The sequence below is a fragment of the Calonectris borealis genome, chromosome 33 (assembly GCF_964195595.1).
Source record: "Calonectris borealis chromosome 33, bCalBor7.hap1.2, whole genome shotgun sequence".
Classification (NCBI taxonomy): Eukaryota; Metazoa; Chordata; class Aves; order Procellariiformes; family Procellariidae; genus Calonectris; species Calonectris borealis.
The window spans coordinates 180,249-196,996 of record NC_134344.1 but is presented as its reverse complement, the minus strand read 5'-3'; the positions used below and the strand labels follow the sequence as shown (position 1 = coordinate 196,996).

General features: G+C 65.4%; 3 protein-coding genes across 8 annotated transcripts in view; all 3 read left to right on the top strand.

The window, feature by feature from the left end:
- The first annotated feature begins 3,596 nt into the window (after nucleotides 1-3,596).
- Nucleotides 3,597-6,405, top strand: LOC142074144 (HLA class II histocompatibility antigen, DM beta chain-like). Its single transcript, XM_075134619.1, is given in 5 exon segments — nucleotides 3,597-4,111; nucleotides 4,113-4,447; nucleotides 5,433-5,711; nucleotides 5,790-5,903; nucleotides 5,980-6,405. Coding segments are annotated over 5 exon segments (1,089 nt in total). The 5' UTR covers nucleotides 3,597-4,028; the 3' UTR covers nucleotides 6,258-6,405.
- Nucleotides 6,406-6,535: 130 nt separating this feature from the next.
- Nucleotides 6,536-11,004, top strand: LOC142074139 (HLA class II histocompatibility antigen, DM beta chain). 3 transcript variants are annotated; one of them, XM_075134611.1, is made up of 6 exons: nucleotides 6,536-6,759; nucleotides 9,089-9,370; nucleotides 10,190-10,474; nucleotides 10,557-10,676; nucleotides 10,778-10,813; nucleotides 10,895-11,004. In XM_075134611.1, exons 2-6 carry the CDS (start codon nucleotides 9,100-9,102, stop codon nucleotides 10,903-10,905), a joined length of 723 nt encoding a protein of 240 aa, XP_074990712.1. In that variant the 5' UTR covers nucleotides 6,536-6,759; nucleotides 9,089-9,099; the 3' UTR covers nucleotides 10,906-11,004. The 3 variants fall into 3 exon arrangements, with proteins under 3 accessions (XP_074990712.1, XP_074990710.1, XP_074990711.1); XM_075134609.1 differs by having other exon boundaries at nucleotides 6,602-6,728; XM_075134610.1 differs by lacking the exon at nucleotides 6,536-6,759 and adding an exon at nucleotides 6,810-6,921.
- A 2,486-nt stretch (nucleotides 11,005-13,490) lies between these two features.
- LOC142074137 (class I histocompatibility antigen, F10 alpha chain-like) overlaps nucleotides 13,491-16,748 on the top strand; it is a 62,825-nt gene continuing 59,567 nt past the window's right edge. For 2 of the 4 annotated variants that reach the window (XM_075134604.1, XM_075134602.1), the window contains exons 1-5: nucleotides 13,500-13,607; nucleotides 14,316-14,579; nucleotides 15,359-15,634; nucleotides 15,712-15,984; nucleotides 16,066-16,167. In XM_075134604.1, coding sequence (XP_074990705.1) covers nucleotides 13,529-13,607; nucleotides 14,316-14,579; nucleotides 15,359-15,634; nucleotides 15,712-15,984; nucleotides 16,066-16,167 — 994 coding nt within the window. In that variant the 5' untranslated portion in view covers nucleotides 13,500-13,528. Of the gene's footprint in view, nucleotides 13,608-14,315; nucleotides 14,580-15,358; nucleotides 15,635-15,711; nucleotides 15,985-16,065; nucleotides 16,168-16,321; nucleotides 16,355-16,651; nucleotides 16,685-16,748 lie in introns of all 4 variants that reach the window. The other 2 variants (XM_075134601.1, XM_075134607.1) reach the window with 2 other exon arrangements.

Sequence of the window (16,748 nt, the reverse complement as noted above, 5' to 3'; positions counted from 1 at the left end):
CGGTCATGAGGAAGACACGGTGGTGGCTTCTCCACTGTCTGATACTGGGGTTGGGCTGGATTGCACCCCCCAAAGAGCCATCCCAGACAGGCGTGCCTCAGTTTCCCCACTGCCGAAGGGAGGGGGGGGAGTTGGCCACAGGGAGGACATGGTGGTGGCTTCTCCGCTGTCTGATATCGGGGTTCAGCTCCATCACACCCCAAAAGAGCCACCTCCAAGAGGCGTGCCTCAGTTTCCCCACTGCCAAAGGGTGGAAAGGAGAGAAGTGGCCATGAGGAAGACATGGTGGTGGCTTCTCCGCTGTCTGATATTGGGGTTGGGCTGGATCGCACCCCCTCAAAGAGCCGTTCCCAACAGGCGTGCCTCAGTTTCCCCACTGCCAAAGGATGGGAGGTGGCCATTGTGGGGTCTTCTCCACTGTCTGATACTGGGGTTGGGCTGGATCGTATCCCATCCCCAAAGAGCCTTTCCCAAGAGGTGCGCCTCAGTTTCCCCACTGGGAAAGGGTGGGAGGTGGCCATGGTTGTGGCTTCTCCGCTGTCTGATACTGGGGTTCAGCTGGATCGCACCCCCAAAGAGCCATGCCGCAGAGGCGTGCCTCAGTTTCCCCACTGGGAAAGGGTGGAAGGGTGGGGGCGGTCACGGGGAAGACGTGGTGGTGGCTTCTCCGCTGTCTGATACTGGGGTTGGGCTGGATTGCACCCCCCAAAGAGCCATCCCAGACAGGCGTGCCTCAGTTTCCCCACTGCCGAAGGGAGGAGGGGGAGTTGGCCACAGGGAGGACATGGTGGTGGCTTCTCCGCTGTCTGATATCGGGGTTCAGCTCCATCACACCCCAAAAGAGCCACCTCCAAGAGGCGTGCCTCAGTTTCCCCACTGCCAAAGGGTGGAAGGGGGAGAAGTGGCCATGAGGAAGATACGGTGGTGGCTTCTCCGCTGTCTGATATTGGGGTTGGGCTGGATCGCACCCCCTAAAAGAGCCATCTCCAAGAGGCGTGCCTCAGTTTCCCCACTGCCAAAGGATGGGAGGTGGCCATTGTGGGGTCTTCTCCACTGTCTGATACTGGGGTTGGGCTGGATCGTATCCCATCCCCAAAGAGCCTTTCCCAAGAGGTGCGCCTCAGTTTCCCCACTGGGAAAGGGTGGGAGGTGGCCATGGTTGTGGCTTCTCCGCTGTCTGATACTGGGGTTCAGCTGGCTTGCACCCCCGAAGAGCCATGCCGCAGAGGCGTGCCTCAGTTTCCCCACTGGGAAAGAGTGGAAGGGTGGGGGCGGTCACGGGGAAGACACGGTGGTGGCTTCTCCACTGTCTGATACTGGGGTTGGGCTGGCTCGCACCCCCCCGGAGTTAAATCCAGGTGGCGGCCGGTCACGAGCGGTGTTCCCCAGGGCTCAGTACTGGGGCCGGTCCTGTTCAATCTCTTTATCACCGATCTGGACGAGGGGATCGAGTGCTCCCTCAGTCAGTCTGCAGATGACACCAAGCTGGGCGGGAGTGTTGATCTGCTGGAGGGCAGGAAGGCTCTGCAGAGGGACCTGGACAGGCTGGATCGATGGCCGAGGCCAATGTATGAGGTTTAACAAGGCCAAGTGCCGGGTCCTGCACTTGGGCCACAACAACCCCAGGCAACGCTGCAGGCTTGGGGAAGAGTGGCTGGAAAGTGCCCAGAGGAAAAGGACCTGGGGGTGCTGGTCGACAGCGGCTGAACATGAGCCGGCAGTGTGCTCAGGTGGCCAAGAAGGCCAACGGCATCCTGGCCTGTATCAGAAGTCGTGTGGCCAGCAGGAGCAGGGAGGTGATCGTGCCCCTGTACTGGGCACTGGTGAGGCCGCACCTCGAATCCTGTGTTCAGTTTTGGGCCCCTCACCACAAGAAGGACATGGAGGTGCTGGAGCGTGTCCAGAGGAGGGCAACGAAGCTGGTGAAGGGCCTGGAGCACAAGTCTGATGGGGAGCGGCTGAGGGAACTGGGGGTGTTCAGCCTGGAGAAGAGGAGGCTGAGGGGAGACCTCATCGCACTCTACAACTCCCTGAAAGGAGGGTGTAGCGAGGTGGGGGTCGGTCTCTTCTCCCAAGTAACAGCGATAGGACAAGAGGAAATGGCCTCAAGTTGCGCCAAGGGAGGTTTAGGCTGGACATGAGGAGAAATTTCTTTCCTGAAAGAGTGGTCAGGCCTTGGAACAGGCTGCCCAGGGAAGTGGTGGAGTCCCCATCCCTGGAGGTATTTAAAAGACGTGTAGATGAGGCCCTTAGGGACATGGTGTAGTGGGTATGGTGGTGTTGGGTTGACGGTTGGACTCGATGATCTTAGAGGTCTTTTCCAACCTGTATGATTCTATGATTCTATCAGTCTATGATTCCCCCAAAGAGCCATCCCAGACAGGCGTGCCTCAGTTTCCCCACTGCCGAAGGGAGGGGGGGGAGTTGGCCACAGGGAGGACATGGTGGTGGCTTCTCCGCTGTCTGATATCGGGGTTCAGCTCCATCACACCCCAAAAGAGCCACCTCCAAGAGGCGTGCCTCAGTTTCCCCACTGCCAAAGGGTGGAAGGGTGGGGGCGGTCATGAGGAAGACACGGTGGTGGCTTCTCCACTGTCTGATATTGGGGTTCAGCTGGATCGCACCCCCTCAAAGAGCCATTCCCAACAGGCGTGCCTCAGTTTCCCCACTGCCAAAGGGTGGGAGGTGGCCATTGTGGGGTCTTCTCCACTGTCTGATACTGGGGTTGGGCTGGATCGTATCCCATCCCCAAAGAGCCTTTCCCAAGAGGTGCGCCTCAGTTTCCCCACTGGGAAAGGGTGGGAGGTGGCCATGGTTGTGGCTTCTCCGCTGTCTGATACTGGGGTTGAGCTGGCTTGCACCCCCAAAGAGCCATGCCGCAGAGGCGTGCCTCAGTTTCCCCACTGGGAAAGGGTGGAAGGGTGGGGGCGGTCACGGGGAAGACGTGGTGGTGGCTTCTCCGCTGTCTGATATTGGGGTTGGGCTGGATTGCACCCCCCAAAGAGCCATCCCAGACAGGCGTGCCTCAGTTTCCCCACTGCCGAAGGGAGGAGGGGGAGTTGGCCACAGGGAGGACATGGTGGTGGCTTCTCTGCTGTCTGATATCGCGGTTCAGCTCCATCACACCCCAAAAGAGCCACCTCCAAGAGGCGTGCCTCAGTTTCCCCACTGCCAAAGGGTGGAAGGGGGAGAAGTGGCCATGAGGAAGACACAGTGGTGGCTTCTCCACTGTCTGATACTGGGGTTGGGCTGGATCACACCCCCTCAAAGAGCCGTTCCCAACAGGCGTGCCTCAGTTTCCCCACTGCCAAAGGATGGGAGGTGGCCATTGTGGGGTCTTCTCCACTGTCTGATACTGGGGTTGGGCTGGATCGTATCCCATCCCCAAAGAGCCTTTCCCAAGAGGTGCGCCTCAGTTTCCCCACTGGGAAAGGGTGGGAGGTGGCCATGGTTGTGGCTTCTCCGCTGTCTGATACTGGGGTTCAGCTGGCTCGCACCCCCAAAGAGCCATGCCGCAGAGGCGTGCCTCAGTTTCCCCACTGGGAAAGGGTGGAAGGGTGGGGGCGGTCACGGGGAAGACACGGTGGTGGCTTCTCCACTGTCTGATACTGGGGTTGGGCTGGATTGCACCCCCCAAAGAGCCATCCCAGACAGGCGTGCCTCAGTTTCCCCACTGCCGAAGGGAGGAGGGGGAGTTGGCCACAGGGAGGACATGCTGGTGGCTTCTCCGCTGTCTGATATCGGGGTTCAGCTCCATCACACCCCCCCCAAAAAGCCTCAGTTCCCCCACCGGGAAGGGGCACTCGGGATTCCTGCGGTGCCAAGCCCAGCCCCGGGCACAGTTCGCTCGGGGCAAAGCCCTGCGCCGCCCATCGCCCGTGACGCAGGTGCCGGGGCCAAATCCCTGGGGACAAGCACTGAGGAGGAGGAGGAGGGAGCTGGCTGGCAGCGGGGATGAAGGCAGGGCACCGCGGGGAGTAGCCGGAGCTTGCCCGCCGCACCAGACGCGTCGGCACCCACCGCCGGCCATGTGGGTGCTGGGGGTGCTGGGGCTGGCGCTGAGCTGCCGGGAGGCAGGTAGGATGTGGGGAGACATGGGGGTGCAGCGGGTTTGGGGGGGGTCCAACCCCTGGGGACCGCGGCCACCCCTGCGTCCCCCTCGTAGGTGCCTTCCTGATGCACGTGGCCAGCTCCTGCCCGCTGGTGGCCAACGGCTCCGTGCTGGATTTCGACTTCGCCCTCGTCTTCAACAAGAACCCTCTGGTCTGCTACGCCCCCGACGCCCGGCGCTTCTTCCCCTGCGACTGGGGGCTGCTCCACCGCGTCGCCGGCTTGGTGGCCTTCGTCCTCAACAACGACACCGCCTGGGTGGAGCGTGCCGAAGCCCGGCGCCGGGCTTGCCACGACCTGGCCACCCATTTCTGGGCCTCCACCGTGCTGCGGCGGAGTGAGCCCTGCGGCGCGTTGCATGGGGTGTTGCACGGGGAATTGCATGGGGTGTTGCATGGGGGGGTTGCACTGGGTGTTGCACGGGGGGTTGGATGGGGAATACATGGGGACGCTGCATGGGGACGTTGCATGAGGCATTGAACGGGATGTTGCATGGGGACGTTGCGCGGGGATGTTGCACGGGGACATTGCACAGGGACATTGCACTGGGACGTTGCATGGGGCATTGCACAGGGATGTTGCACGGGGATGTTGCACAGGGACATTGCACAGGGATGTTGCACGGGGACATTGCACGGGACATTGCACAGGGACATTGCATGGGGCATTGCACAGGGACATTTCACGGGGACATTGCATGGGGTGATGCATGGGAACGTTGCACAGGAAGAGTGTGGGGCATTGCGGGGGACGTTGCATGGGGCATTGTATGGGGCATTGTCCAGGACATTGCCCAGGGATGTTGCACGGGGCGTTGCACGGGGCATTGCACGGGGGCATTGCACGGGGGCATTGCAGGGGGCATTGAATGTGGCGTTGCATGGGGCATTGTGTGGGGCGTTATACAGGACATTGCATGGGGACATTGCACGGGGACATTGCACGGGGACATTGCATGGGGTGTTGCACGGGACATTGAAGCACGGGGATGTTGCACGGGGACGTTGCACGGGGACATCACATGGGAAATGCACGGGGACGTTGCATGGGGACATTGCACAGGGCGTTGTACGGGACATTGAGTGGGGACATTGCACGGGGCGCTGTGTGGGACATCACGCGGGCACATGCACGGGGACATTGCATGGGGACATTGCACGGGGACATTGCACGGGGACATTGCACGGGGCGACGCACAGCTACGTTGCACGGAGACAGGCACAGGGACGTTGCATGGGGCATCACACCAGCCAGCGCACGGGACACCACACGGCTTGGGGAGGGGACCGTCCCCAGCACTGACTGTCCCCTCCCTTCCCCAGCGCCACCCCAAGTCCTCATCGTCCCCGTCCCCCTCCCCAACACCCCCAACGCCGTCCTCCTCACCTGCCACGTCTGGGGCTTCTACCCCCCCGAGGTGACCGTCCGCTGGCTGCACAACGGGGACGTGGTGGCCACTGGGGACACCGCCAAGGTCCTGCCCAATGGCGACTGGACCTACCAGGCGCGGGTGACCCTGACGGTCACCGCCAAGGCTGGGGACACCTTCACGTGTTCGGTGCGGCACGCCAGCCTGGACCAGCCCCTCCAGAAGGACTGGGGTGAGCGCGGGTGATGGGGACGTGGCACCCGGACACGTGGGTCCCGTGTGGCTCAGCGTGGCTGCTCTGACCCAGCAGGTCCCGGCTTGTCCCCGGGGTTGACGGTGAAGGTGGCAGCAGCGGCGGTGATAATGACCCTGGGGCTGGTGGTCTTCGCCGCTGGCAGCTTCATCTACTGTCGCCAGACTCCGGGTGAGGGGCACGCACGGGGACATGGCACCCACCTGAATTATGGGCGTCACTAATTCATCTTCTTATGTCTTACCAGGTCCTGGTCCTGGACCTGGATCTGATCCCAGTCCTGGTCCTGGTCCTAATCTGGGTCCTGGTCCTGGTTCTTCTTCTGGTCCTGGTCCTGGATCTGGTCCCAGTTCTGGTCCTGGTCCTGGTCCTGGTCCCAGATCTGGTCCTGGTCCTGGTCCTGGTCCCAGATCTGGTCCCAGTCCTGATCTTGGTCCTGGTCCTGGTCCTGGTCCTGGTCCCGGTCCTGGTCCCCATCCTGATCTCTCCGTGGCCATGTGTGACTACGCAGTGACCAGACTTTGAGCTCCCAGCCCGGGGGCAGAGCCCCCCCCCGGCAGACGTGGGGCTCGGGGTGCCGGGACCCCCATGGACCCAGCCTCTGGGTGCTGGGTCAGGGGGGGACCCCTTAGCCCCCCCCCCCACTAAAACCACTTGTGATCCCCATCCATGAGTGGCTTTGTCCATGGTGACCCCTCATGGGTGGGTGGGGGGAAAGCTCCCAGTGCTCCCAGTTTGGAGGCAGAGGGGTTACTGGGAGGGGGGAGGGGTTAGCGCTACATGCGGAAGCGGTGTTGGGGGGGGGACCCCTGGGGTGCAGCCAGCCCAGACGCCTGGATCCCCAGCCCGGTTTGGGGGGGGGCTCACAGCAGGGTCCTCATGGGATGGTGACCCCCGGCATGGGGGTGACGGCGTGGGGACAAACCGGGGTGACACCCAGCCGCCGCGCTATGTCCCGGCGGTGGCAGCCGTCCAGGCCTCCTGCTCCGGCAACTGGTGACGCCCGTCCGGCGCCGGCCCGCATTGGGTGCCCGATACCCCCCGCCCTGGTGGGGTGTGGGGTGCCGCGGCCGGGCCGTGGGGTGCGGGCGGGTGGCTGGGGGGGGGGGGCAGAGCGCGGCTGGACGCCCCCGAGCCCACCCTGCCATGCTGGTGCTGCTGGGCCTGGCCCTGGGTGCCCGGGGGGCAGGTGGGGGCCGCGGATGGGGCAGGGGGGGAATGGGGACCCTGGGGGTGATCGCCCTGTGGGACCCCGGGGGTGGGTTGGGGGGGGCTTAGCCCCTGTGGGACCCCAGGAACGGTTGGGGGGGGCTCAGCCCTCTGGGACCCCAGGGATGGTTGCGGGGGGCTCAGCCCTGTGGGACCTCGGGGATGGGTTGGGGGGGCTCAGCCCTGTGGGACCCCAGGGATGGTTGCGGGGGGCTCAGCCCTGCGGGACCCCAGGGATGGGTTGGGGGGGCTCAGCCCTATGGGACCTTGGGGACACTCTGGGGGGGCTCAGCCCTGTGGGACCCCAGGGATGGTTGGGGGGGGCTCAGCCCTGTGGGACTCTGGGGACAGTCTGGGGGGGCTCTGCCCCATGGGACCGCAGGGATGGGTTGGGGGGCTCAGCCCTGCAGGTCCTTGGGGACAGTCTGGGGGGGCTCTATCCTGTGGGACCCCAGGGATGGGTTGGGGGGGCTCAGCCCTGTGGGACCCTGGGCATGATTGGGGGGGGCTCAGCCCTGTGGGACCCCAGGGATGTTTGGGGGGGGCTCAGCCCTGCGGGTCCTTGGGGACAGTCTGGGGGGGCTCTATCCTGTGGGACCCCAGGGATGGTCTCGGGGGGCTCAGCCATGCAGGACCCCAGGGACAGCTTGGCGGTTGCTCAAGTCCTGAAGGACTCCAGGGATGGTTTGGGGGGGCTCTGCCCCACGGGACCCTGGGGACAGTTTGGGGGGGCTCACCCATGAGGGACCCCGGGGACGGTTGGGGGGGCTTGGCCCTGCAGAACTCTGGGGACAGTCTTGGGGGACTCAGTCCCATGGGACCCTGGGGATGGTCTGGGGGGGCTCAGCCCTTTGGGACCCCAGAGATGCTTTGGGGGGGCTCAACCTTGCAGGACCCCAGAGATGTTTGGGGGAGGCTCAGCCCCATGGGACCCCAGGGAGGGTCTGCGGGCTCAGCCCTATGGGATGTTGGGGATTGTTTGGGGAGGGCCTCAACCCTGAGGGACTTGAGGGATGGTTTGGGGGGGCTCTGCCCCACGGGACCCTGGGGACAGCCTGGGGGTCTCATCTCTGCTGGGTGTTGGGAATGGTTTGGGGGGCTCAGCATTGCAGGACCCCAGGAATAGTTTTGGGGGGGCTCTGCAGGACCCCAGGAACAATCTTGGAGTTCTCAGTCCCACAGGACCCCAGGGACAGTTTGGGGGGGCTCTGCCCCACAAGATCTTGAGGATGGTTTGGGGGCGGGTCTCTGTCTCTGTCCTAAGGCTGCTGTGTGACCCCGTGGGGATGGCTTGGGGGGGCTTACCTCTTGGTTGACGGGTCACCCCATGGGGACCCCAGGACAATTTGGGAGGGTTGGGGATTGACCCAAGTGGGAGCCAAGTGTGGGGGGGAACATGGTGTGGGGGGAGATATGGGGGACAGTTGGGGACAAAGGGATGGATGGGGGCAGAGAGACAGATGGATGGGGATGGATGGAGGGATGGGGAGATGGAGATGGATGGAGGGATGGGGATGGGTGGAGGTATGGGGAGATGGACATGGATGGGAGTGTGGGGTTGGATGGAGGCATGGGTAGTGATGGAGGGATAGGGATCGAAGGGGCTGGATGGAGGGATGGGGCTGGATGGAGGGATGGGGCTGGATGGGGTGGATGGAGGGATGGGGCTGGATGGAGGGACGGGGATGGATGGAGGCACGGGGAGTGATGGGATGGGGCTGGATGGAGGGATGAAGATGGATGGGGTGGATGGAGAGATGGGAAGATGGGCACGGATGAAAGGTTGGAGACAGATGAGGGGTAAATGAAGAGATGGAGATGGATGGAGGGATGGGCTTGGATGGAGACGGATGAAGGGATGAAGGTGGAAGGAGGGCTAGGGTTGGATGGAGTGGTGGGGAACAGATGGAGAATGGATGGAGGGATGGAGTCAGCTGGGGAACAGATGAAGGGGTGGGGATGGATGGGGATGGATGGAGAGGTGGAGATGAGATGGATGGAGGGATGGAGATGGATGGGGATGGATAGAGACGGATGGGGATGGATGGAGGGATGGATGGAGGGATGGGGACAGAGGGACATGGATAGAGACATGGGGACGGACAGAGGGACCCCAGGAGATGCCACTTACCCCCGCGTCCTGGTAGGCGCCTTCCTGATGCACGTGGCCAGCTCCTGCCCGCTGGCGGCCAACGGCTCCGTGCTGGATTTCGACTTCGCCCTCGTCTTCAACAAGAACCCTCTGGTCTGCTACGACCCCGACGCCCGGCGCTTTGTCCCCTGCGACTTGGGGCTGCTCCGCCACAATGCCACCCGCCTCGCCACCCTCCTCAACAACGGCACCGCCTGGGTGGAGCGTGCCGAAGCCCGGCGCCAAGCTTGCCGGGACCTGGCCCCCCGGTTCTGGGCCTCCACGGCGTTGCGGCGGAGTGAGCCCTGCGACGCACGGGGGCTTTGCACAGGGGCATCGTTCACGGGGGCTTCACACGGGGACATGGCGTAGGGTGTTGTGTTGGGGGTGTTGCACAGGGGTGTTGCATGAGAAGGTTGCACGGGGCGATGCACGGGGCGTTGTGTTGCACGGGGATGTTGCATGGGGACATTGCATGGAGCATTGCACGGAGCATTGCACGGGGACATTGCATTGCACGTTGCATGGGGATGTTGTACAGAGCGTTGCACAGGGCTTTTCGTGGGCACATTGCATTGCACGTTGCATGGAGCATTGCATGGGGCATTGCGCAGCGACATTGCAGAGCACATTGCACGGGGATGTTGCACGGAGCATTGCACGGGGATGTTGCACGGAGCATTGCACAGGGCTTTGCAGGGGGGTGTTGCAGAGCGCATTGCATGGGGATGTTGCACAGGGATATTGCACGGGGCATTGCAAGGGGGTGTTGCAGAGCATGTCGCATGGGGACGTTGCAGGGGAACATTGCATGGGGCGTTGCACAGGGGCATTGCATTGCACGTTGCACAGGGATATTGCACGGGGCTTTGCACGGGGGCATTACAGAGTGCGTTGCATGGGGACGTTGCATGGGAACATTGCACAGAGCATTGCGCAGGGCATCGCTCGGGGGTGTTGCATGGGGACGTTGCATGGAACAACACCCGGAGATCTTGCACAAGGCATCGCATGGAGCATCGCACAGGGATGTTGCATGGGGATATTGCATGGCGACATCGCCCGGGGTGGGGAGGGGGCTCACCCCGGCACTGACCACCCCCTCTCCCCCCTCCAGCGCCACCCCAAGCCCGCATCATCCCCTCCAAGACGAGCAACGCCCGGGCGCCTGTCCTCCTCACCTGCCACATCTGGGGCTTCTACCCCCCCGAGGTGACCGTCATCTGGCTGCACAACGGGGACATCGTGGGCCCTAGTGACCACCCCCCCATCTCCGCCATCCCCAACGGTGACTGGACCTACCAGACGCAAGTGTCCTTGATGGTGGCCCCGGTGGCCGGGGACACCTTCACGTGCTCGGTGCAACATGCCAGCCTGGACCAACCCCTCCTGGAGGACTGGGGTGAGTTGGGGTGGGGGAGGACACCCACCCGGACGCCTGGGTCCTCCCCACGTCGCTGCTCACCTCCACCATGTCCCCGCAGGTCCCAGCTTGTCCCCGGGGTTGACGTTGGAGGTGGCTGCGGCCACAGTGGTGATGGCGTTGGGGCTCGGCTTCTTCATCGTTGGTGTCTACCAGTACCGGGCCAGGCCACCGGCACCGGGTGAGTGGTCGAGGAGGGAGGGGGACAGTGGCCTGGGGGGGACAGGGACAGTGGCCTGGGGTGACAGAGACCCTCCTCACCCCCTCTACTCCCTCTTGCAGGTTACACTCCCCTCCCTGGAGACAACTACCCCGCAGGTAACGGCACAGCCAGCCCGTCCCCATCCCCTGTCCCCAAGGGACACGTCACCCCATCTGCCACCCCGTGTCCCCCCCCAGGCAGCATCTGAGGACCCCCAGGACGGTGACCTGCCAGCCCCGACGGTCCCCCCTGTCACCTCGGGGGTGACGCTGCGGTGCCGACAATAAAGATGCTCCGCGGCGATGGGGTGGTTTTGTATGGAGGCTCCCGCGTCGTCCCACCGAGGGGAAGGGCTGCGGGGACACACACGCACCAGGTGGCTCGAGCGGGGCTGGGCACGAGCGATGATGCGTACGCCGGGCACGAGAGATGCCGGGCACAAGCAATGTGGGCACCAGAGATGCCGGGGCATGAGTAATGTCGTGCACCGGGCACAAGCGATGCCAGGTGTGGGAGATGCCGGGCACGTGGGACATTGTGCACGGGGCACGAGTGACAGCTGGCCACGAGTGACAAAGTGCACCGGGCACGTGAGATGCCAGGCAGGAGCACTGCCAGGCATGAGCAGTGCTGGTCATGAGGGACGCTGGGGACAGGCAGTGCTGGGCACCAGGGACACTGAGCACAAGCACTGCCGGGCAAAAGCAGTGCTGGGCACAAGGGGGACTGGGCACAGGCAACGATTACACAAGGGACACCGGGCACAAGTGGTGTTGGGCACAAGTAATGCCAGGCATGAGGGATACTGGGCACAGGCAGTGCCCGGCACAAGTGATGTTGGGTACGAAAGACACTGGGCACAATCGATGCCAGGCACAGGCGGTGCTGAGCATGAGGGACACTGAGTACAGGCGGTGTCGGGCACAGGCAATGCCAGGCACGAGGAACATCGTGCACAGGGCACGAGGGATATCGGGGCACGAGTGACAATGTGCACCGGGAGCCTGAGATGCCGGGCAGGGGCACTGCCAGGCACAGGAGCTGCCAGGCATGAGCGATGCCGGGCATGAGGGACACCGGCACAGGCAGTGCCGGGCACCAGGGACAGCGTGTGCAAGTGATGGAGGGCACAAGTGATGCTGGGCACCAGGGACACTGAGCACAGGCAGTGCCAGGCACAAGGGACACCGGGTACAGGCGGTGCTGGGCACAAGCAATGCCCGGTGAAAGAGATGCCATGCATAAGGGACGCTGGGCACAAGTGGTGTTGGGCATAACAGACACTGGGCGCGGTCAATGCCAGGCCAGGCAATGCCGGGCATGAGGGACACTGAGCACAGACAGTGCCAGGCACAAACGATGTCGGGCACGAAGGACACTGGGCACAAATGGTGCTGGGCACAAGCAATGCTGGGCACAAGGGACACCAGGCACAGGCACTGTTGGGCACAAGCAATGCCCGGTGAAAGAGATGCCATGCATAATGGACGCTGGGCACGAGTGGTGTCGGGCACAAGTAATGCCAGGCATGAGGGATACCGGGCGCAGGCAGTGCCCGGCACAAGTGATGTCGGGTACGAAAGACACTGGGCCCAATCGATGCCAGGCACAGGCGGTGCCGAGCATGAGGGACATTGAGTACAGGCGGTGTCGGGCACAAGCAATGCCAGGCACGAGGGACATCGTGCACAGGGCACGAGGGATATCGGGGCACGAGTGACAATGTGCACTGGGAACCTGAGATGCCGGGCAGGGGCACTGCCAGGCACAGGAGCTGCCAGGCATGAGTGATGCCAGGCATGAGGGACGCCGGGCATGAGGGACACCGGCACAGGCAGTGCTGGGCACAGCGATGCCAGGCACAAGGGACACCGGTCACAAGTGATGCTGGGCGTGAGGGACACCGGACACAAGGGGTGCCAGGCACAAGTGATGCTGGGCACGAGGGGCAGGGGGTGCAAGTGATGCCAGGTATAAGTGTTGCTGGGCATGAGGGACGCTGGGCACGGGCAGTGGCAGGCAAAAGCGATACCGGGCATAAAGGACGCTGGGCACAAGTGGTGTCAGGCACAAGCAACGCCGGGCACGACGGACACCGGGCACGGGCAGTGCTGGGCACAAGGGACAGCGCGTGCAAGCGATGCAGGGCACAAGCGATGTGGGGCACAAGGCACACCGGGCACAGGCAGTGCTGGGCACAAGGGACACCGGGCATGAGGGACACCTCCCACAAGCCCCAGGGGCTGCCCACACTCCCCAGGATTAGTTTACCGTTTCCCCAGCTTTTTCACCCGTAAAACCCCAGGGTGGCAGAGGCGGCGTGGGGGGTGGGGAGAGCCGGTGGGTGCCGGACGCCTGGGTCCCCCCGGGGTGGGGTCGTGGGGTGCCCCGGCGGAGGGGGCAAGACCGGGGCCGGTGGGTGGGGGGTTGCGGCTTGGGGGGGCTCATGGGTGACCCCGGGCTGGGGGCACACAGGTGGAGCCGGGGTGCGGGGGGGGTCTTGGGCCCTGAGGACGGATCCGGGGGGGCTGAGGGCTGGGCTGCCCCGTGGGGGGGTCCCGGGCCGAGGGTACCGGGGGGGTAGGGGGTCGCGGGGGGGGTCCTGGGAGTCTCTTGTTTTCACCCCGCCCCCACCCCCGCTGCCTCCGGCGCTTTCGCTTTCGCTTCTCCCAACCTGCGGAGCCGGGATCTGCCCGGCGCCCGGTGACGTCCAACGCGGCTCGGGCTGCCATTGGCGGGCGGACGGTGGCGGCGCCAATGGCGGGGAGGGGCGGGGCTTGAGCCGACGCCTGGGGCGGGGCGAGGCTCGGGGGATCAGTGCGAGTGCGGGGATGGAGCGGAGCAGCGGGATGGGGCCCCTGGCGCTGGGCCTGGGGCTGCTGCTGGGGGTCCTCGGCGGGGCGGCGAGTGGTGAGCGCGGGCGGGGACCCGGGAGCCCCCCTGGGCACCGGGACCCCCCTGGACCCCCTTTCCCGGGCACCGGTGTCCCATTGCCTGGGCACCGGGACGCCCCCCCTTAACCCCCTCCATCCCTGCGCACCGGGTCCCCCCTGGAGTCCCCTTCCCTGGGCACAGGGACCCCCCCGGCCCTCCCTTTCTGACCACCCCGGTCCCTCTCCGCGGGTACCAGCACCCCTGCTCAAGCCCCCCGCCCCGGTCCCCCTTCCCAAGACCCCCGTGGACCCCCCTTTCCCGGGCACCGGGACTCCCCCCCTTCCCGGTCCCCCAGACCCGCCCCGAGTCTGATTTCCTTGGTACCGGGCCCCCCCGGACCCCCTTTACTGGGCATCTGCCCCCCCCCCACCTCCACACACCCCTCTTTCCTTGACACCCAGACCCCCCGGCACCCCGCTTTGCAGGCATCCCGGGTCTCCCAGCCCCCGCACCCCCCCTTTCCTTTACACCAGGACCCCCCGGGTCCCTTTCCCGGGAACCAGGACCCCTCTCCCAGACACACCTCGCTTCCCAGCACCCCCCACCAGTCACATCCCCCCTGAAGCTGCCCCCCACCCTGATGTGGTCCCCTGGGACCCCCACCCTGCACCCGGGCACCCTCACCCCTGTCCCCCCCCAAGCCCTGCTGCCCCCCACCTCTCACCACCCCCCGTGTCCCCGCAGGGCTCCACTCCCTGCGCTACTTCTACGTTGCGGTGTCGGAGCCCAGCCCGGGGGTTCCCCAGTTCGTGATCGTGGGGTATGTGGACGGGATCCCCATTGTGCGCTACGACAGCGAGACGGGGAGGATGGAGCCCCGGGCGGACTGGATGGCGGCCAACCTGGACCCCCAGTACTGGGACAGGAACACCCAGATCGCAAAGAGCCATCAGCAGGTTGACCGTGTGAACCTGGACACAGCGCAGCGCCGCTACAACCAGAGCGGGAGTGAGTGCGGGGGGGCTGGGGCTCCGTGGGGCTGGGACGGGCTCCGTGGGACAGGAGGGTTCCCAACCCCCCCAGGGTCCTGCCCTGCCCCCCGCTACTGCCCCGGCTTGTGCCGGCCCTTCCCTGCCTGGTGTCGTTGTCAGAGGGCTCCCAGCCCCCCTGTCCCCCAGGCCGAGGGGGTCCCGGCTGCCCTGTCCCAGCCCCCCAGTGCTTGGGATCCCCTGTCCCAGAGGCGGGGGGGCTTCTGGCCACCCCAGCCCAGCACATCCCCACCGCCACAGTGCCCAGGACCCCCATCCCAGGACTGGGAGGCTCCTGGCCGCCCCGTCCCAGCCTCTCGCTGTCCCTGCAGCTGCTGGCTGCCCTGTCCCAGCCCCTCGCCATCCCCACGGCAGTGGAGACCCCCAGAAGCAGAGGGGCTCCCAGCCCCGTGCCCTCTCCAGGGTGCTCAGGCCCCCCATCCCAGAGCCAGAGGGGCTTCCCCCACCCCGTCCCGTGTCGTCCCCTCCCGCAGCATTTGGGACCCCTCCCAGCCCCCGGCTGTGCCAGGGTGCGGTGGGGCTGGGTGCCAGCCCAGCCACGCCCCGGGTGCAGGGGATCTGCATCACGGCTTGAGGTGACACCCCGAGGGCTGGACGGGGGGCAGCTCTCGTGCCGGTGCCCGCTGCCCCCGGGCCTCACCCAGGGCTGGGGTGGGGGGTGCTGCGGGGGGTCCGTGCCCCACTGAAGGCCCAGGGCTGCAGCAGCCCCTCAGCCCCATCTCCCTGGTCGTGTTTCAGGGGGTCAAACGGAGCAGTGGATGTACGGCTGTGACCTCCTGGAGGACGGTAGCACCAGGGGGTTCCATCAGGGTGCCTATGACGGGAGGGACTTCATCGCCCTCGACATGGACACGATGACGTTCACGGCGGCGGACGCGGCGGCACAAATCACCAAGAGGAAGTGGGAGCAGGACGGGACTGTCGCTGAGGGGTGGAAGCACTACCTGGAGAACACCTGCATCGAGTGGCTGAGGAGATACGTGAGCTACGGGCAGGCCGTGCTGCAGAGGAAAGGTGAGGGCGAGACGGGGACCCCGGGGAGCGGCCGGAGCGGGTGCGTGTGCCGGCCCTCACCGCCACCCCCTCCCCAGAGCCCCCCACAGTCCGAGTGTCGGGGAAGGAGGCCGGCGGGATCCTGACCTTGTACTGCCGCGCTTACGGCTTCTACCCGCGGCCCATCACCCTCAGCTGGCTGAAGGCCGGCGAGGTCAGGGACCAGGAGACCGAGCGGGGCAGCGTCGCGCCCAACAGCGACGGCACCTACTACGCCTGGGCCTCCATCGAGGCCCGCCCGGAGGAGAAGGACAAGTACCGGTGCCGCGTGGAGCACGCCAGCCTGCCCGAGCCCGGGCTCTTCGCGTGGGGTGAGCCCGGTGGCCCTGGGCACGTGGAGCGGTGGCTGGGGTGGTTCCCCTTCCCCTCCTCACGGTCCTGCTTTCCCCCAGAGCCGGAGTCCAACCTGTTCACCATCGTGGTGGCGGTGGCTGTTGCCGTCCTGGCTGTCAGCGCCGTCGTTGTCGGATTCGCCTTCTGGAAGTACAAACGGGGTAAAGCAGCGGGGCCGGCGAGGCAGTGGGGAGCGGGAGGAAGGCAGGGCCTGGGGGCCCGGGAGGGGCTGCGGGCACGAGCCGCTGCGCTCTGGGGAGCCCCCGAGGCTGGCGGCGAAGCGCGGTGGATGCTGATGCCTCTTTCCCTCTGCAGGGAAGGAGAGGAAGGGCTACGGCATGGCGTCAAGTGAGTACCGGGGGCAGGTCCGGCTCCAGCCGCTGCCCAGTGCCGGGGCGGTCTCGTGGCTCCGGTTTCTGGCCGCTGCCGGCACGTTCTGATCCCCCGTCCTCCCTGTGCTGCCCCATTTAAAGCCCCGTGGCGGGGACGTGTGGAAGAGGTCATGTCTGGCCTGCGGTGCTCGCGGCAGCGTCCTCCTCTGCCAGGGGCTGCAGCGCGGCCGTGGCTCCGGGCCGGCTCCTGGCACGTGCACCGTGCCCGTAGCGAGCCCGGGGCTGGCAGCTCACGGCTGTTTCTGTCTCGCAGGCACGGACGGGGGGTCTGGCAGCTCGAGCACAGGTACGGCGTGGGAGCGGGGGGACGGACGGGGTGGCCCCAGCTCTCGGTGCTCCCCCGTGGGACC

Excerpts from the sequence above, each read along its gene's own strand:
- LOC142074139 (XM_075134609.1), top strand. The coding sequence starts at position 6,617 with ATGGTGACCCCCGGCATGGGGGTGACGGCGTGGGGACAAACCGGGGTG. Across the intron at positions 9,371-10,189 it reads CTCCACGGCGTTGCGGCGGA|CGCCACCCCAAGCCCGCATC; the intron begins GTGAGCCCTGCG and ends TCCCCCCTCCAG. Across the intron at positions 10,475-10,556 it reads ACCCCTCCTGGAGGACTGGG|GTCCCAGCTTGTCCCCGGGG; the intron begins GTGAGTTGGGGT and ends ATGTCCCCGCAG.